Source organism: Herpailurus yagouaroundi, unplaced genomic scaffold (genome assembly GCF_014898765.1).
Source record: "Herpailurus yagouaroundi ecotype Mexico unplaced genomic scaffold, PumYag 163, whole genome shotgun sequence".
NCBI classification, from domain to species: Eukaryota; Metazoa; Chordata; class Mammalia; order Carnivora; family Felidae; genus Herpailurus; species Herpailurus yagouaroundi.
Genome location: NW_024412404.1, coordinates 36,307,344 through 36,328,158, shown reverse-complemented (window position 1 = coordinate 36,328,158; position 20,815 = coordinate 36,307,344). Strand labels below are relative to the sequence as shown.

At 37.9% G+C, this 20,815-nt stretch overlaps 1 protein-coding gene across 1 annotated transcript in view; it reads left to right on the top strand.

The window, feature by feature from the left end:
* Positions 1 to 20,815, top strand: part of TM9SF3 (transmembrane 9 superfamily member 3) — a 70,215-nt gene that overhangs the window by 23,094 nt on the left and 26,306 nt on the right. The window contains exons 4-9 of the mRNA XM_040486022.1: positions 2,073 to 2,233; positions 3,466 to 3,543; positions 9,488 to 9,619; positions 11,169 to 11,335; positions 16,573 to 16,667; positions 20,185 to 20,315. Of these exons, the coding sequence (XP_040341956.1) occupies positions 2,073 to 2,233; positions 3,466 to 3,543; positions 9,488 to 9,619; positions 11,169 to 11,335; positions 16,573 to 16,667; positions 20,185 to 20,315 (764 nt within the window). The remainder of the gene's footprint in view (positions 1 to 2,072; positions 2,234 to 3,465; positions 3,544 to 9,487; positions 9,620 to 11,168; positions 11,336 to 16,572; positions 16,668 to 20,184; positions 20,316 to 20,815) is intronic.

Sequence of the window (20,815 nt, the reverse complement as noted above, 5' to 3'; positions counted from 1 at the left end):
GCTATGATAACCAGCATGTTTGATCATATTATTCTCTTGGTGGGTTTTTTTCCCCCTTTGGACACCTGTTCTTATATATAATAAACATTCTGATTCTTTAATTTGTTGGCAGACCACTATATTCTTGAGCAGCAAACTGAAATACTGAACATATCAGACCAGAGTCTAACGTGGTTCTAAGATGAAATTTGTAAGAAAGTCAATCTCAAGATGTAATTGTATGCATCATTGCTACTCTGTTGCATGTTAATTAGGTATAAATAGTAAGCATTTCATATTAATGACTATAATTAGCGTTAACATTAACACAGACATTTCTGTGATCAGCTCTGGGGGTAGCAGGAAGATGTGCTGAATAGTCGCTCAAGATTTGTGAGCCTGTAGTTCAGAAGAACCCATTAGTCAGGGTTTCCTCTGTTTTTGGTGGGAGAGCAAGTTCCTCTCCTGTTCTTTTTCCATTGCTTTTGGGTTTCTTTTATGACCATAGTTTTTTTTTGGTCATTTCTGTGGATTTCCTTAGCAACATGGCAATTGTGCTTTCCTGTTAAAATAAATCTTTTTTAGCCCTGGGATTCCAGGGTCTGTCGTGTTTAGGAAAGATACGTTTGGGTGTCCTAGAATGTCTGAACTATAAAAATTCTTGTCAGAAAAAAATTCTTATTTAGCTTTTTCTTGGGGTAAGTATTTCACATACTTTTTTTAAAGCCCCTTAGAGAGAGGTGCCTGAGTGGTTCAACCTAGGTCGGTTGAGTGCCTGACTCTTGATTTCGGCTCAGGTCATGATCCCTGGGTTGTGGGATTGAGTCCCATGTTGGGCTCTGCACTGAGCGTGGAGCCTGCTTGAGATTCATTCTCTCTCTCTCTCTCTCTCTTTCTCTCTCTCTCTCTCTCTCTCTCTCTTCCTCTCTCTTCCTCTCCCCCTCTCTCTCCCCCTCTCTCTCCCCCTCTCTCCCCCTCTCTCCCCCTCTCTCTCCCTCTCTCTCTCCCTCTGCCCCTGTCCCCTACTCACATTCTCTCTCTCTCTCTCAAAAAAAACAAAAAACAAAAAAAAACCAACCCTCAGAGAATAGCTTATTTGGTGTAATTGTCTCTACCCCAGAGTTTTCAGAGTACGTAGGTAAATAAACCTTGATGAAATTAATTATTAGAAGGATTTCATTATCCCTCTGCAACCCCAAATACAATGAAACTATATTCCTTGAATTTGTATCAATTTGAGAGAACAACTTTGGTTAATAAGCAAATACTCCTTAATAAGAAAGGATCTTTTTTTCCCCTACTACTTTAATGAGATGCATTAACCATAGAGGAAAGGAGTCACTTTTAGAGTATAAGGTTCTTGGGAAGTATATAGGTTTTGGTAGGGAACGTTAGATAAATAGCTGACAGTATGAGGGCACACGAGAGAGATCCCTAGCTACCACCTATTGCCCTGACACGGTTCGGGTCTTCCTCCAGTATCTGAAATTGTGATCAGAATGATCATTTTAAACTGTGCCTCATTAACATTTATCTTCAACACTCTTCATTTTGATGTTTTCCCAGGGATGGGGCCAGTGCTTGAAACATAAAGAAGAGACATTTTAAGTTTTGGTACCCATAAACGCCTATGTGAAGCTTATTTAGGAATGTGTAGGTTATTAGAGAAAGTATTGGATTGGGCCTCTGGGGAACTGAAACTTAATTTTAGTTTGGCCACTACTAACTGGATGACTGTGCCAGATGATGACATAGTACTTCCCTGAAATTTTCAGGTGTTAGGAAGTATATACATATAAGGTGATAATTATTACAATGAAGGTGATACTCATGACAAAGCATGGACTTTGAGTATCAGTAGTGACAGGTTTTGTTGAACTGTTCATGGTGTGGCTATGGTTTATGTTTGCCAAGTAGTTAACAAAGAGTAGAATTCCAGCCTATACTTTTGCCTTTTTCTAACCATGAGGAATAATGGTAATATTCCTCAAATATTGTTTGTTTATAAGAACTTTTTTTATGAGCTTTTAGCCTCTAATATATTTTAAATATTAAGTGATATTACCTTGTATAAAGTATTATTTCTTTTGTAGGTATTGTTGGTGAAGCAGATGAAAATGGAGAAGATTACTATCTTTGGACCTACAAAAAACTTGAAATAGGTTTTAATGGAAATCGAATTGTTGATGTTAATCTAACTAGTGAAGGAAAGGTGAAACTTGTTCCCAATACTAAAATCCAGATGTCATATTCAGTAAGTATTAAAATAATTATACATTAATGAGTGTTTGTGACCTGATAGCAACAGTAAAGTGTGTTTTACTACTTTAGTAAATGAAAGTAGGGTGCAACAGAATATTATTAAGACTGTTTCCTTAATGCATGTAAGTAAGCCTCCTACAAGCAGGGAGAAGATTTGCCTCAGGTCTGTATTAGATAGAGGTACGCATATGCAGGACTTCTCATTGGCTGTGGCAAAGTTTACCATTATAACTGAGCAGTTAGAGCTAACCCAGCCATGTATTCTCATGGTTACATTTTTAGATTGTAGTATGCCTTGTTGTTTCTCTTTCCTTTTTACTGTTGCAGATAGAGGTGATGCTGTATTGAAAATTGCTGGATGGGTATAGTTTACCATGTTTTGCTTTATCAGTTGGAATAAGATACTCCTGCAGAGTAAGAGCTTGTCAGAGCCCTTTGCAACTGTCAAGTTAATTCTGTTCCATTAGGATTAAAAATAGTGGAAAGAAGAAAAATCTGATGTAGGTAGCCTCTCTCTTTGCCAGTTTTTTTCCCTGATAACTGGAATGAGTCCATTGGTAGTAGCCAGTTTTTAAGTTTTTTAAGCTTATGCATATGTACTTAGTACAAATGATATTTCTGGGAACTGAACTTATAAAGAAGTTTGATAATTGTAATAAAACTAATGCAGTCTAATGTCAAAGATGGGTGGATTCTTATTTTAATTGGTCTAATTAGTTCAGTTCTTCTTTTTAACATTTATCTTAGAGAGAGAGTGCGCAAGCAAGTGGGAGAAGGGGGAGAGAGAGAGGGAGACACAGAAACTGAAGCAGGCTCCAGGCTCCGAGCTGTCAGCACAGAGCCTGACGCGGGGCTTGAACTCGCGAACTGTGAGATCATGACCCGAGCTGAAGTCGGATGCTCAACTGACTAAGCCACTCAGGGACCCCTTGATTCAGTTCTTATCAATTTATCAGGTCAGAGTATATAAGTAGCAAATACTTACATTAATGTCCTTGAAAACTGAAATGATCCCTCTAGGTAAAGTTGGAAGTTTTAATACACAGAGAGGAAAGTTGGTTTTTTATCATACGTGTTTCAGCTTCTCAAATTGGCAGTAACTTTCCACCATTTCTCTAGTTTCCTATTCCAATTCTGTAAATCTTCCCTAATTGTGCTCAGAATTTTGTTAGCTTGTTAATTTGTTTACTGGCCTTTATTTTCGTGTGAAAAAATTTTTTTCAGGTCAAGTGGAAAAAGTCAGATGTAAAATTTGAGGATCGATTTGACAAATATCTTGATCCATCCTTTTTTCAACACAGGGTAGGTAAATTGTATCTTTTAAGACATTCATTATGTGTTTCAGTCAGTTTAACAAACATTAGTGAGCATCTGCCATATCAAGGCACTGTGCTAAGGCCATGGAGTTCAAACATTGGGCTAGTGGTGATTTCACAGGTGAGCTTAGAGTCCTAGGGTGATAGAGAGTTGAAGGGAAGCAGTCAAAAACCCTCTTCATCATGCCTGTGCTTTAAACTGATTTTGAGTAACCCCAGGAAAGGATACAACATACCAAAAGCCAGGATATCACTTTTATTATTAATGAGGCTAATATTGGAAAATGTGACTTCTGTCTTTGGACAGGTGGGCTTCTTAATATTGAAATTCAGAATTAGACCGACTTCTCGCACTTAGTGCTGGACTATTGCAAGTTTCTGTATATGGGCACCTGCCCTTAGGAAACTTAAATGTGGAGAAACAGAGCAGAATGTGTGTATCCTTTAGGAAAGGAAGGAAGGGATGAGAGTGGAGTAAGACCAAAGACCATTTGCTGATGGAAATCTTTCCACACAAAAAGAAACATCAAGAATGGGAAGAAATGCCCCTCATCCCCCACTAGTACATACAAGATGGAGCTCAGATTGTAAGTCTAGTCCAGTGGCATTGTTGGCTGGTTTTGTACAGGTGGTAGCTTTGGTTTTTTACAGGAAAAAAGTTTTTATCTTAGTGGTTCCCTCCTTCAAGGATGGAGATGAAAGGACAACATGATATAAGGAGATGTATCCATTCTTCTGACGTTTTTCCTGAGTTGCAGCTTACGCCTTTTGACCTGATCTTTTAGATTGGAATTCTGAAGTTTCTTAGTAATCTGTGTTTGAGATGGCTCCGAAGCTTTTGTGGTTTGAAATTTGTATCATTGCTGCCAGACTTCACCAGAACCTGTCACTGCTTCTAATCTTCCTCTGGGTCCTAGGAGAAAAAATTAAGCTATTTGGGATTTAGTCATTGCTGAATGATTTAGCATGCTACTCCTGGACCTAAAATTTCCACTTCCCTACTCCTGGTGTGTTCTTTTCAGATATAGTGTTTAGGTAGTTCTGAACATGTTTGAAGGTAGAGGCACAAATAACTTCAATGTTTAGATAATATCTGAAAATATGAGGGCTCTCAACTAACATTCCCTACTGGAACACCTGAGCCTGCCTTGTTTCTCGTGCCATCGGGTACTGGTGACTTGGGGGAAAGGTTGCCATTTGGCATTTTCACTAGTAGAGCGGTGTAGCATATTTCTCCTTTCAGCAGTTATTAATTGAGCACCTGTTATGTGTCAAGCACAGTAGTGAGTAAGAGGAATACATTAGAGAATGAAAGTCAAAGATCTGCACCCTCTTGGAGTTTACCCTTCTTGTAGGGGGAGACATGTAATAAACATGGTAAGTTAAGGCTATAGTGTGTTCAAAGATTCGTCCATCAAAAAAGAGCAGTGAGCAAGAATGCCACAGGCAAGGCTAGTTGTGGTTTGAATATGGTGCTCAGGGTAAGCCTCTGATGTGGACATTTGAGTACAGCCTTGAAGGAGTCGTGAGATTGGATGCAATCACCAAGGAAGAGTATGTATAAATAGAAGAGGGCCAAGGACTGAGTCCTGGGGGCAGTAAGAAAAGCTTAGGGGAAGAGTAGGAGAAGCCCCTCAGGGCTCTGAGGAGATACCAATAGAGGAGGGAGGAAAAAAAAGCTTGTGTGGTGTTCTGGAAGCCACATGAAGAAAGTGTATCATGGAGGATAGAGAGATTGGTTCTGGATTGTTGCTGCTGGGTCAGGTAAGGTGAAAGTGACTGTTGAATTCATTTGGAGTCCTCAGTGAACTTGACAAAGAGCGGTTTTGGTATAGGAGTGGGACAAAATCTGAACAGAGCTGGTATAAGAGAGCATGGAGGAGAGGTTTTGGAGACTGTAAGTTCGGCAGCTAAAGGGAGCAAAGAAGTGGTGTAGTAGTAGGAAGGATAGAGTCTGGAGATTTTCTCTTGAGATAAAGAGAAACATGCGTGGAAGTGTTCAGCAGTGAGTGCAAAGCTAACAGCGCAGCAAAGAGGGAGGAGAATTACTGCGGTATGTTCCTTCAGTAGGCGGGAGGGGTAGGATCTACTGTGTAAGAGCAGGGATTGTTTCCAGGACAGTGACTACAAGCACAGGCTTAAGAGCTCGAGCTGGATACACACTCTGTCTCTGCCACCCACTATAACTGTGGTCACATTACTCAGTTCCTCAGCTCTGTCTCCTTAATAATGAAGCAAGGATCGTCATAGTGTGCAGAGTTGTGATAGTCCATTTGATAGTGCATATAAAGCACCTAGTTCAGTGTTAGACACATAGCAGGTGCTTAATAAGTGGTAGTACTGGGGTACAATTAGTTCTTTCTCTCCAGTGTTATAAAATTTATGGCAAACCTGGGGTGCTGCTTTAGGGTTAGCAACACTAGGAGGTGCTGGAGTCAGCCGTTCATAGTAACCCCTTTGTGACATCTGGCTTCCTTATTAGTTTTGTTTTTTTTTAATTTATTAATGCTTATTTATTTTGAGAGAAAGTGAGAGCACAAGTTAGGGAGGGGCAGAGAGAAAGAGGGAGAGAGAATCCCAAGCAGGCTCCACGCTGTCAGCACAGAGCCCAACGCAGGGCCCAAACCCATGAAACCGTGAGATCATGATGTGAGCCAATCGGATCATGACCTGATCTGATCATGAGTCAGATGCTTAACCGACTGGGCCACCCAGGTGCCCCTAGTTTCTTTATTATTTTTAAGAAATATTTCTCTTGCTACAATAATTTCAAAATCATAATAGTATTTTGTAGTTTTTGGAATCAGAATATTATAAAATGTCAGGCTGATAGTACATTTGAATAGGGATTGGTTTAAAATTTGTATCTTAGATAAGAAAATAGCAGGGAGCTTTGTTGAAAGTTTTGCATTTTAGTTGTATTTTTCTTACTACTAAATAGTAACTATATAAAACTTCTTTTCAAAAATTTGGTAAATTGACTGAAAGAAGATATGAAACATCTGTATCATTTTTCTCTCTTGTCCTTTTCTGGGTCATTAAAGTCTCAGGGTGGAACAAAATCAAATCTTTGGAGAAACCTATAATTGCAGACTCCTTTGAAAAATCTTGAATGATACTTTTATGTTAAATCTTATGTAATCCTTTATTGCACATATTTCAAAACAATACATTCATTATTTCCTTTATAATTTTAGTAGGTATTCAATAAATAAATTATTAAATGGAGGAAAAAAATGATTTTATGAAGAGGCAGAGGCAATTGACCGTTTCCTGTTCTTCAGGGAGAGCCACAGAGTTTGTCACTTGCCTGAAGTGTCAGGGTGGGGAACAGAGCCAAGGCTGCCCTTCACCCTAGTGCGCATACTCAGCATACTGGCCCAAGTTAAAATCTGTCCTAAGTACAAGACAGTACATCCTTCATGTTAAATATTCTGTGTATGTACCTGTAGGAGTTTAGAGCAGGAGTACATCTATGACTAATGGGATATGTAGATGAGAAGTTTTATAGAAGGGAGGGTTTTTGAGTTGGGCTTTAAACAGTAGATAGAATTTACAGAAGTGGATAGAAGTAGATCCTATGTGAGAAGAAATTATGAGAAGGATACAGGTGGACACGAGTGTGCTGTACTTGTGGGTCGCTGAAGAAGGATAGGCCTGATTGGAATGTAGGATGCAGTGGAGTGAAAGGTTGGCTAGAGAAGGTGAGGGAGCCATATTACAAGGGGTACAGAATATTAGGGAAAATAGTTTAGATTTGATATGTGAGAAAATAGGGAATGTCACCATCAGTTTTAAAATAGAGAAGTGGTATATGAAAATGATGTTTCAGAAAGATCGGGTAACTTTTTTCGGATAGATTGGAAGGAAGGGCAGAGACCATGATTAAAGAAGACTAATTAGGAAACCATTAGGGCTACTTCCAGGCGTGAGGTAATGGAATGGGAATGGAGAGGAAGGGATAGATATACAAGAGACATATCAAAGGAAAACAAAAGCTTACTAATTATTACTTAGGAAGGATTAAGGAGAAAGAAGAGGCAGAGATAATTCTAAACTTTCAAAGCCAAGTGTTAGTACCATTAGCAGCAGTTAGAAATCAGAAGCAAGTTATATGTGAGGCAGAAGATTATGAGTTTACTTTAGGGCAGTCTAAGTCTGAAATTCCAGAAAGACATTGAACTAAAAACGATGATGTTTAGTACAAGTGCGAAACATGAATGAGGAAGAAGGCTAGAGATTTGGGTCCCGGTTGGGGTTGAGGGTGAGGGTGTTACCGTCATCATTGGAACACCAGTTATAGGTTCTGAGAATCTGAAGAAGTCACAGCAGAGTACCAAGACTGGAGCTTCTGGAAACGTTCATAAGGTGGGAGGAGCACGCACCGAAGATGAAAGAGGAGAAGGGGCAGTCAGTCAGGGAGGATGGTGCACTGGCAGTAGAGGTCCGATGTGGCAGGGAGAGTGGACAGCTCATTGACTGCTGAATCGGTTTAAAAGTTCATTGCAGGCCTGTAAGAGACATTTCGTGGGACATGGTGAGATTCTATCATTTGGGGGAGGCCGGGTGGGAGGGGAGAAGTAGTATGTGTCGTCTCATTTGAAAAGTATTGGCATTGAAAGGAGGGAGGTAAGAAGAAGATGGGAAGAATGAGGGGACAGAAGATCAAACAAGCACTTTAAAAGATATTAATAGAAATGGCAGCTTGTCAATTTTTTCAGTGTTTTACTATGAGCTAGGCACTAAGCTATATGCTTTACATTTATTACCTTGTTTGAGCCATATAACCACACCAGGGAGTAGATAGCATTATAGATAGGGACTTTTGGAGATTGCTGATGGTGGAGAAAGGTGCAAATTTAGGGGTGCAAGAAGAGAGCACAGAGCACCTCAAAAACACCTCAAGGAATGAAAGAGGTGTAAAGCTTAGGGGAAGGCTTGACTTAAGAGGAGGCAACATCTAGGAAATTGATGGAAGGAGTGAAAGGCTAGGAAGATAAATGCAGAAAAATAAAGGAAATGGGGGCCTTGGTGAGAGAGGTGAAATTTTGAAGCCATCCTTAAGGAACTTATGGGAATTAAAATATAAAGGAATTTGAAGTCAGATGCCTCGAGTTCTGAGATGCACTCAGAGATACAGAGGTGCCTTGTGATTATAAAGCAGAGTGTGGACATAAATCTGTGACAGATGTGTGGGTGAAATAAAAGTCAAGAGTCTTGGGAACATCGGGACACAACGGGGTATCTCGTTGTTCTCTCTCCCGCGGGTAGCAGAGTTACAAGGGAGTGGATAAGGTGATGGGGTGGAGAAGATGAACTGGGAGCAAGTGAAGCATACATTCAGGAAGGCGGACTAAATCCAGGGCAGCCAACTGTGATGGTTCAGTCTTGGTGTCCTAAGGAGGTTTTCACGTTGTTGCTCAGTTAGAGGGAAGGGAACTAACATTTTTTGAATATTTGCTGCTCTGTGCCAGACATGGTATCATACTTCTTATACGTGTTGTTAAACCATACAAATCAGGATAGTATTATTGGCTTCCTTTTTGATATAGAGAACTGGGGTCACATAGCTAGAAAATCGGCAGAATCTGGGTTAAAACCGAGGCCTGTTTGACTCCAAAGTCTGTGTTCTTTCTGTGTAATGCTAACTAGCATATGCTGTGTGGTCAGATTGTACTTCGTACAGTAAAATTGATTGTGAAAATCTGTATACAATATGTTTTTAATGCATCTGAAGTTTACTGTAAAGAAACCCAATCTCTTTGCATAGTGAATACTCATCCCCAGTGAGTCTCAAGTTTGGATTTTTATGTAAAAGTTTTAAAAGATTATTATTTTTTTTTTCACTAACATGCTGTTGTCATCATGTAGCCTATGAATTTTGTGATTAATAATTCATGTCAGTAATGTGTTATTTTCTGTTATTTTAGATTCATTGGTTCTCAATTTTCAACTCTTTCATGATGGTTATCTTCTTGGTGGGCTTAGTTTCAATGATTTTAATGAGAACTCTAAGAAAAGATTATGCCAGGTACAGTAAAGAAGAAGAAATGGATGATATGGTGAGCAAACGTTTTACATTTATTTATAAAAACAATTTAACTCTTCTTTTGAATGTTGGCATGTAAGTCACATGAGTGTCAGAATTCAGAATTTTCAGGTTTTAGAAAGGTGTAAAAGTTCCTGAGGGATCTCTTATCAAATACATTGTTTTTACATATTCTGATTACGTGCCCCATAATCAAATATATTAATTTTTTTTCCAGAAAAACATTGAATGTTCACCTTAAGTGAGATAAGTATACAGTACAAATAACCTCTTCACTGTTTTTGCCACCAAATAAGAATGGTGGCACCTGGTGGCACCAGGTTTTGCCACCAAATAAGAATGTGTCCAACTCTGAAGCAGACTTCCAGTTTTCAGAGCTTTTGATTTCAGAATTGTAGCTATGAAGTTGTAGACCTGTATTGACATCTCTCTAATACTGTTAAATACTGCATTAAATTCAGGGAGTGGGCGAAAGGATTCATTTACATTTGGTTTAGTAGGTTCAGAGGGCAGGTTCACTTTCTAAATTCTTTTACTATATTATATACAATGTTGTAAATGAGCAAAAGTGTGTTCTGTAAAATATTAATGGCTGTGCTATGTAGATACATTCCATCATTAAATAAGTTTGGAAAAGAGTTAAACAGGTTAAAACTGAATTAATATGTTAATGTGTATTATGTATTTGGTGCTTTTTAGATATGTCTGACCAGGATCACCCCCAGGCAAAAAGCCAGATTATCTTAAGGGACTGATATTTAAGAAATAATGTTTTAGATACTTCTTTACTCAGGTTGAAAAGGAAAAATTGAATCCTTTTTCAAAAGTGCTGTAGGCAGTTAACTAATATTTAACAGATAATATTTAACTGATATTTCCTCATCTATTTTCTTAGATTCCAGGCTATAAAAGACATTTCTGCATTGTTAGGGCATCTAAGTACTGGTTTCAATCTTTGTTTTCTGTTCGATTCTCCACCTGGCCCCTTATTATGTATGAGCCACAGGCGTGATATAAATGACAAGAATAAGAATGTTCAGAGAGCCGGTGTGCTCTTCTCCCATTTTGACCATTTGTGTTTGCTCCTAGACCTTTTCTTTTCCATTTTTTGATATTCTCTGAACACAACTGGGAGCCACCTTCCTGAACCTCAGTAAATGCCATAATATTTTAACATTATAAGTTATTAAGGCAGTGATTATTTTATTTTTTAAAGTTTATTTATTTTGAAAGAGAGAGAGGGAGAGCTCAAGTAGGGGAGGGGCAGAGAGAGAGGGAGAGACAGAATCCCAAGGAGGCTGTGTGCTAGATCTCTTGAACCATGAGATCATGACCTGAGCTGAAATCAAGAGTCAGATGCTTAACTGACTGAGTCACCAGGAGCCCTTGCAGTGATTATGTTAAATTTGAAATGTCTTTTCTCGATATTTTGAATCCCTTTAAATAGCTGTAAGTTTGGAAGGAGGGAACTTAAAACTGAAATTGTAATTTTTCACCTACTTTATGTATTTTAATTTTATTCCAAATGCTTTTCTTTTCTCTCTCCATATGTGTGTATATAGGATAGAGACCTAGGAGATGAGTATGGATGGAAGCAGGTGCATGGAGACGTATTTAGGCCATCAAGTCACCCACTGATCTTTTCTTCTCTCATTGGTTCTGGATGTCAGATATTTGCCGTGTCTCTTATTGTTATTATTGTTGCAATGATAGAAGATTTATATACAGAGTAAGTACATGTGTTTAATTTTATTTTTTTGTTCTTGAATAGTGTTAATCATTGGACCATTTTAAGTCAATTATAATTAAGTATTTGCTTATTTCCATTATCTTAGAATTTAATATAGCATAAATGTTCTTACTGCAGATAAATAATGAATAATAATATTCAGCTATAAGTATGTTTTTCTGTGACATGCTAAAACATACTAACCTTACTGAACATTTTCATTGGTTATAAACGTTGTGTTCCATTTAGAGGTATGAACAGAGTTACTTATAAGCCAGTGGTGTTTGGCAAAATGAATAGGCATTTTTTTTGAAAGCCGAAGATCCAATTAGATCTTTGTAAAAAGCACAAGAATTTTACAGTTTCTGAATTAGTACTTCGTATTTACCTTCCAAATTGGGACACTGTCCACAGAACAGAAGAAAAATAATAAATAATCTTTAATAAATATTTAATGTTTATTCAATTTATTAATTTTAATATATAACTATTAAATAATAAATAATAGTAAAAAGAGCAGTGGAAAAGGCACATGAGGTTAGAAAAATAATTGTGTATCTATCTTACCTGTACATGGTTTTTGGTACATTTTTTTCTTTGAGGACAAAATTGGTTGCAGGAAATTCTTGATTTGATGCTTTAGATTCTGTGTCCCCTCTCTCTCTCTGCCCCTCCCCTGCTCACACTCTGTCTCTGTGTCTCTCAAAAATAAATAAATATTGAAAAAAAAATTAAAGAAATTCTTGATTTGAGGTCTTTGGATTATTAGAAAATTAACACAGATCTCACATCCCTATTGAGTGAGTGGTCCTATAACCTATGCTCAGAAAGCCACGAGTGAAGCAGACACACTTTGAGCCTGGGTCGTAGGGATTATAAATTTAGGCATTTCAGATGTTCTTCCATGAAGTTCTCTATCAGAATGACACTTGTTTCCAGTTAGATCTTTTATCTCTATTTCAGTTCATAATGCATTCTTTCTTTTTTTTTTTTTTAATTTTTTTAATGTTTATTTCTGAGACAGAGACAGAGCATGAGTGGGGGAGGGGCAGAGAGAGAGGGACACACAGAATCAGAAGCAGGCTCCAGGCCGTCAGCTGTCAGCACAGAGCCTGGTGTGGGGCTCAAACTCACAAACCGTGAGATCGTGACCTGAGCAGAAGTCGGTCACTCAACCGACTGAGCCACCCAGGTGCCCCACATAATGCATTCTTTCTTATATATGCCTGGCATTTGGTGGACAAGCAATAAATTGTTGCTGAAAGAATAGCTCTTTAGTTTTATGTTAAATATTTAATAATACTAAATTACTGTTTCTTCCTCTAGACCTTAAGCTCCTTGAGAGCAAGGACTGGATCTTCATTTATCTTTGAATTCTCAAAGTACCTACTTAAATGTGTGGAAGGTACTAAATGCGTGTTAAACTCAAGTGAATATATTGATCAACAAGGTGGTTTCTCTGTAGTTTCTGTTATATTTCTTTAATATATAACCTTTGTAATTTGTTTACCATATAAGCTTTAAAATAATTGTTCGAAACCTAAACTTAAGTGTTTTGACTTATAGTTCATATTTTAGGATATAATGTATTTCAGATGAACTAAACCCCAAATACAAGAAAAGCATTTCAAAAATGCCAAGAAGGCATGCTTTACATCAAATACTGGGTTAAATTCATCCCCACTGACTGAATTGACACTGCACAGTCAGTCTCGAGTGGGTAACCTCTCCTAGAATTCAAGTTTTTGCGTTGTTCCTTCTCAGATGTCAGGGTTACAATTTTGGCAATTCATTTTACTGCAGAAACTCTTTGTTTATAGACCTTCAACTTTAGAAATAAGAAACTTTCTTAACAGGCACCTCATGCATTGTTCTTCATTATTAATGTTTTTCCTGTATTGTGCTAATTTGAAGTGAACATACTTAATTATATGATTCGTATTTTTTTTATAGAATTCGTATTAAAGTGGTATTATTTTGATATCGAAGTGACTAACATTGGTGTCCCATTAGGTGCTTGATACTTTAGGTGCTTTTTTACTTTTCACATCCATCCTTTGAAGGGGTATTCTCTATTCGACAGATTAGAAAAGTAAAGTTCAGAGAGGTTAAGTAACATGGCTGAGATCATAACGATTGTTAGGGATGTTCGTAAGCTGGGATTTGAACCTACATATGGATAAGGATATGTCTTTTGCCACAACTTGTCTCTTAATTTGCTGTGCTATGGAAATGAAAATAGAGATTATAATAAGCATAAAGTGGTGAGAAAATGAAAAACCTTGCACATGAAATTTGTAAGAATCACTTCAGAGTAGGAATGATTCTAAAAGATGAAAGGCAGATAATGTAACATGTGAAAATTATTTTGTGTTGGTGATGGCCACAGCAATCAGAGAAGAAAAACTATTTAGGTAGATAGAGGATCAGTATCAATGTGGATGCCTATGAGTGTGATATAACTCCTGAGAAGGCATAGTGTTTGAGAACCTGTGGAAAAGTCTGGAAAAATACAGCTGCTCTATAACTTTGGGTGGAGAGTGGTGAGTTGACAAGTGTAAGTCAGCTCCTTAGATGTTTCCCCACTCCAGTCTTGGAGAGATGAACAAAGAGGACAATTCCCTACCTCAGCATATTTTACAGTGTAGATGAAAACGGTGTATTTTGGGTGGAGAATGCCCGTAGAATATTTATGAACGAAGAGATGAAGGGTCTGTCTGATTTTTAAAACCATGACTGATACTTACACTTCACTTAGTGCAGTGTCTCTGGGGATTGCAAGCTTAAATCCCTGGTAGGCATTTTGGACCCTCAGTCACATGAGCAATCCTTTTGAACCCTCTCTGCTAACATTAAGAACTTCTGACTGTTAATAGACTGGTCTTAGACCAAAGCAGCCTTTTGGTTTTCAGTATTGCTAGGCCTTTGTCAACCTTCACATACCTAGTTACAAACAGAGAATGGGCCAGATTTTTTAATGATAATCTGAAAGGAAAAAGTTAGTACTTAGAGTGTTTGAGTTGTTGAAAAAACAAATTTTGATTTTAAAAACTTTGAGACCCACGATTGTTTACTTTTTTTTTTTTTAAAGTAAGCTCTACACCCAACATGGGTCTTGAACTCATAACCTTGAGATCCAGAGTCGTGAGCCAGCCAAGTGCCCGGAGACCCATGATCTTTTTTAAAGAAAACAATATTTTTAATGTTTTTAAAAATTTATTTACTTTTGAGAGACAGCACAAGCAGGGGAGGAACAGAGAGAGAGGGAGACACAGAATCGGAAGCAGGCTTCAGGCTCTGAGCTGTCAGCACAAAGCCCGACGTGGGGCTCAAACCCACAGACCGAGAGATCATGACCTGAGCCGAAGTCAGATGCTTAACTGACTGAGCCACCCAGGCACCCTGACCCACAGTCTTTTAAACATGGGAATGACATATTCTTATATTACTACCACATTTGTATCTAGCTATGTATTGATGGAAATTGAATACTGTAATGTTTTAACTACTATGCATCCACTTTGAGAAATTCAGCATTGGTGTTTGGGCAGAGGAGCACTACATACTTCAAGACTTTATGATCTTTTTGTATTCTGTATAGGTGGACAGTGAAATATAATAATTACTACTGAGAAGGTGGTTAGTTTATGAAAATTGTACATCATCCCAGTACACACATTCGTGTGGTATTCTTGTAAATTCTCTTTAAAAGAATATTCTTTAGCTCAAATTGACAAGGTTATATGCTCTATCTACAGACTTTATTTTACCTTCCTAGTTATGCTAAGTTTCAAAAAGAGTCTTTATTGTTAGTAGTTTAAGTACATTCTTTTTGAAGTTAATTTATTTTGAGAGAGAGGAAGTGAGTGTGTGTACATGCACATGTGTGAGTAGGGGAGAAGCAGAGAGATCCCAAGCAAGCTCCGTGCTATAACTGCAGCCCAGTGCGGGCTCGATCTTATGAACCCGCGAGATCATGACCTGAGGTGAAGTCAAGAGTCAGACCCTTAACCTCCTGAGCCACCCAGGAGGTGCCCTAAGCACATTTCTATATTATGACAAATGATACTGTCATTTATCATTTTAATATTTCTCTTTGCAATTAGGCATTTAAAATATTTTGTTCAGCTTTATTCAACAGGAGGGTTGATCTGAATTTCCTAGATACCATTAGTGGAAGAAGAGATTAGAAATTGTTGATCTGAGTTAATGTTGATTGTGGACCTATGGATTTAAAAAAAATTTTTTTTTAATGTTTATTTATTTTTGAAGGAGAGAGAGAGAGACAGAGTGTGAGCAGGGGAGGGGTAGAGAGAGGGGAGACGCAGAATCCGAAGCAGGCTCCAGGCTCCGAGCTTTCAGCACAGAGCCTGATGTGGGGCTCGATCTCACGAGCTGTGAGATCATGACCTGAGCCAAAGTCGGACGCTCAACTGACTGAGCCACCAGGCGCCCCTGGACCTATGGATTTTTTTAAAAAATAATTTTTAATAGTATAAGGAAAACTAAGAAAAGTCTCAGTGTTATACCATTTAAAGTAATAATACTAATATAGGTTACATTACTTCCATTTTATTTGCCAGTGGGCAAAAATCTTAAGCAATTAAATCAATTTATAAAGAGGAATATTCTAATTATTTTTCTTAACAGATGAATATCCTTATCCATATGATGTGATTGGTTCACAGGGTTGCAAAACAATTTTAGTGCCAGCTTCTAACATTTTTGCCAAAGAAATGTGAAATATTTGTTTAGAATATATTATGAAATTTAACTGCAGATGAAAAAAATTAGTATTAGCCTGTGCAGTTTTAACTAGAAATTCATTCACTCAGCAACCTTCTGAGATCCTTTATAGTCCAGGATGATGTTTTTGTGTTCCTGTTAAATTTATCTTTGAAATTACACTGACCTTAATGTGATAGGCTTTATGATATTTTCTTTAAATTGTTGGTTTTGGGGCGCCTGGGTGGCGCAGTCGGTTAAGCGTCCGACTTCAGCCAGGTCACGATCTCGCGGTCCGTGAGTTCGAGCCCCGCGTCGGGCTCTGGGCTGATGGCTCGGAGCCTGGAGCCTGTTTCCGATTCTGTGTCTCCCTCTCTCTCTGCCCCTCCCCCGTTCATGCTCTGTCTCTCTCTGTCCCAAAAATAAATAAACGTTGAAAAAAAAAAAATTAAAAAAAAAAATAAATAAATTGTTGGTTTTAACTTACCATATATGTTGTTTCGCCTTTTCAGGAGGGGATCAATGCTCAGTACAGCCATATTTGTCTATGCTGCTACATCTCCAGTGAATGGTTATTTTGGAGGAAGTTTATATGCCAGACAAGGAGGTAACTTATAAGTGATCTCTTCGTATTTTTAATTATAGATGCCAATATTCTACTGTGGGGTATTTGGAATTTAAAATGGATAGTACAGCCATTGTAAAATACTTTGTGTTCCCATTTCACATAATGTCTACCAAACTGGCTATGAGATCTACTTTGCTTTTATGGAATCCTTGCATTTTATTTCTGAAAATTAGGAATAATTAATAGATTATGTCCATTGTTCACTGTGAAGTTAGCTAGCCCTGAGGAACATGTAGGAGAGAGTATATTTAAGTTATTTTTTTTTCAACATTTTTTATTTATTTTTGGGACAGAGAGAGACAGAGCATGAACGGGGGAGGGGCAGAGAGAGAGGGAGACACAGAATCGGAAACAGGCTCCAGGCTCCGAGCCATCAGCCCAGAGCCCGACGCGGGGCTCGAACTCACGAACCGTGAGATCGTGACCTGGCTGAAGTCGGACGCTTAACCGACTGCGCCACCCAGGCGCCCCTTAAGTTATTGATATTACTTTGCTTTGAGGTGCCTTACTCCCTAAATGTCCTCCATGGGAGGCCTCCACATAGAGTATATAGTGTTACAGCTGAATATAAAGGCATGTTTTTTGGCTTTTGGATAAAGTATTGGACTGGAAGGAGAATAGGAGAGAGCTGTTTATTTCTATTGACTCTGAAATATTTATCAAAGGACCCTGCATTAAGATTTTTGTTATTCTTTGTCAAAATCTTTTGCTAAGATTAGCACTTCATCTTAAATACTCCCTCGCTTCTCTACTTTTGTGACCTGGAAATGATGGGAGATACAGGGATGATACAAAGGTACTGCTCCATGGTGTTTCTTTCTGTGGTAGCATTCAAGGGTTTTCACATTTTTTTGTTTTCCCTGTAATTGGGGCCAGAAAAGTACTGAAAGTAGATTTGCGTATTTCAGTTTATGACAGAAGGGTTGTTGAAAGACCTTAAAATTATATTCCTAAGGATAGAGACTTTCTCATGTGATTTTCCCAGCTCATCTTAAACAATGTCAGCATTAAGGGATCCTGCTTTTTAGTCGACCAGTCTTATAGATAGATTATTGGCATTCTGAGCATGTATAGGATTATTTAAAATTTCTCCAGTATATCCTGGTTTACCATTACTCTTTTTATTGGTCCTACTAGATTTAATGTGACTTGTACCTTCAGTGTAAATAAATCTTTGGATTGCCTGAGGGAGTATCATAGATTGCTAATTATTTTTGTTAACTGTTCAATGTCTTATATACCTTTAGCTACAGGAAACAAGTCTTATCATAACAGGATTACCATCCTAAGGAAATCAGGATGCCTGAGTCAACTTCAGCTTTGAATTTGATGTGAAAACTAGTTAGGCTAAGAAATTTACATTTTATGACCTCCAGAAAAGTCTCCACAGCAGAAACATTATTTAAAACAGGAAATTTATTCACTCTTGGACAGAAATTTGCTTTTAGTTTGATTGCAAGTTAAGAACACCTAGCTACACTTTTCTTTATTACGCTTAACTCTTGAAAGCAGAGTTCAGACTCAAACCTAGGAGTATCAGATGTTACCACGTATAATCTAAAGGTTATTTTCTGATTGACAGTGCCTTGAGGAGGTCTGATCGTGTACTGATAATTTTGAGCGATCCCTAAAAGCCAGGTTAATGTAAGAAGTCAACCCAGAGAGTTGAGAATTTTTCAGACTTACTTCATTGCACTACAGCGAAGGTCTGCATATTGTCCTCAGTGTACTGGATAATCCTCCAGACCCAGTTTGAAACTAGGGGTAGCCTGGAACTTGACCAGAATCTCCAAGGTTGCAGGGAACCAGCAGGAAGCACAGTGTAGATGCCTGGGCTACTGATTGTACCCAGTGGAATGTGTGTGGGATTTTTTGTGACTGTTGGAGGGAAAGGGAGTAAGAGAATTAAATATGGAATTTATTAATACATTCTGAATCTGAGCAGGTAATGGAAAGTGTAGGAAAAGATAGTGCTGAGAAAGAGATAGAATTAAATAGGAAAAATAATACTTTAATTAATGGCCACCCTTTTTGTGTTGTTTTTGTGTTAAAATGCTGAATGTTGAGTCTGTGTGTGGAAAGGAGGGCCCTTGAAACTTACCTGAGAAAGAAATAATATAGAGTATATAGAGGTGATACTTCAAAATCAAGGAGTTTTTCTGGAAGAATGTCAAGATTTGGGATAGTAATTCTATGAGATGGATGTTTGAAAGAGCTTCACATAGAAGAAAACAGAAATTAGGGTATTGCTTATTTTGCTTATAGCACTTTACTTTTTTTTTTTTAAGTTTTTTATTTATTTATTTTGAGAAAGCGCACGCGTGCGAGAGAGAGAGAGAGCACACGCGCGCACTTGAGTGGGGGACAGGCAGAGAGACAGGGAGAGAGACCCCAAGCAGGCTCTGCACCATCAGCGCAGAGCCCGATGTGGAGCTTAAAACTCACAAAACGTGAGATCATGACCTGAGCCTAAGTCCAGTGCTTAACCGACTGAGCCACCCAGGCGCCCCACTTACAGCACTTTCTGTTTGGGTCCTGATTGCTTTTGGTTGTGGAGTTGAATTGTAATATCGATCTAGTATGAAGTCTTTGTGTTTTGTTCCTAAGCAGTATGCAGGTGCTTTCTTGGCAGTGCGCCTGCTCGTATACTCTGCTGTATTAGAAGGATCGCTCCTTGTTCTCCTGATCAATATGCACACGATTTAAAATTTTTGATTACATAGTTTAAACATTCCTTTCTTTGACTGTTTAAATAACAGTTGTTCACTGTATAGAATTTTGGCAGTACAAAGAGGTACAAAGAAATAGTGAAACTTAAAGTCTGTAGTTCTAATTGCTGAGAGACAGCTCATGAAACACTCTTTTGTTTTTCCCTTTTGAAACAAATTTAAATATATATTTATAATCATAATTACAGCTAAAAGTAAATTTGGGGTAAGTTCAACTTAACTAGGGGTAATTTAATTTAGGGTAACTTAAACTAAGGATTTAAAAAAAATTTTTTTTTAAGCAGTGTAATCCTCTTTTCAAATGAAAGCTTACATGAACTCCATTGTGTAAATTTGTTGAAAATGGACTTGTTCTGGTTAAAACCGGGTTTGGGGCTCTTCTTTCACCAGTGACTTCATGGGCACCTCCAAGAAGCTCCCGAATTCCTAGTTGGAAAACGCCTATATAGGCCGACTTGTAGCCCAGAAAGATTGAGTGGCTTACCAAAATTCACAGCAGTTCAGTGGCAGTATCACGACAGAAAATTAGGACATTTTACTATATAGTCCATTGCTCTTTTCTGGTGCATCCACTTCAAAAGCTGTTTGCATTAGACATACTTGAATAGCTGTTGTCCTGAAACAATCATTAGAGTGTCAGATTTTAAGATGTTTACATGAGAATTTTAAATAAATGTTTTGGCACTAAAGAAACAATAATTTGGTGCCTTATGAACATTAATATATGCCCCTCACCTCCGATTTTCATTATTTCCTTTCTCTTTCAGGAAGGAGATGGATAAAGCAGATGTTTATTGGGGCATTTCTTATCCCAGCTATGGTGTGTGGCACTGCCTTCTTCATCAATTTTATAGCCATTTATTACCATGCTTCAAGAGCCATTCCTTTTGGAACAATGGTAAGTTGCTTGAATCTTGCTTTTAAACTGGAAAAGTATAAGCATTCTAATATGAGGCCTGCTATCTCTCTGAAGTACCTCTTCGTAAGAAGAATTTTGGCATTTGCAGCCAGTCCCTGACCAGTCACAGAAAGTTAGGTGAAGAAAACTTTTCCTTGATTCTGTGAACCAGTGAAGTGAAAGTCTAACTTCTAAGTGTGATGAGAGAATACTATACTTTTTATCAGAGATGGGAGAAACTAGAGAATATATTATAGAGGAAGAATAATGACATACGAAAAATGAGGGTGTTTTAAGATGATAGTGGGTGCGTTGGTAGTGGTAGGAAGTGAAGCTTCTCCATAATACGTTTTCTTTTTTCAGTATACACTGAAAACATTTATACTGATATGTTGCTACAGACATTAAAACCCTATCTCATATCTTACCTGTAATCACAGACTTTAAAATATTTTGGATCTTTTAACTACATTAAAACTAAAACACAGATATATACCAGT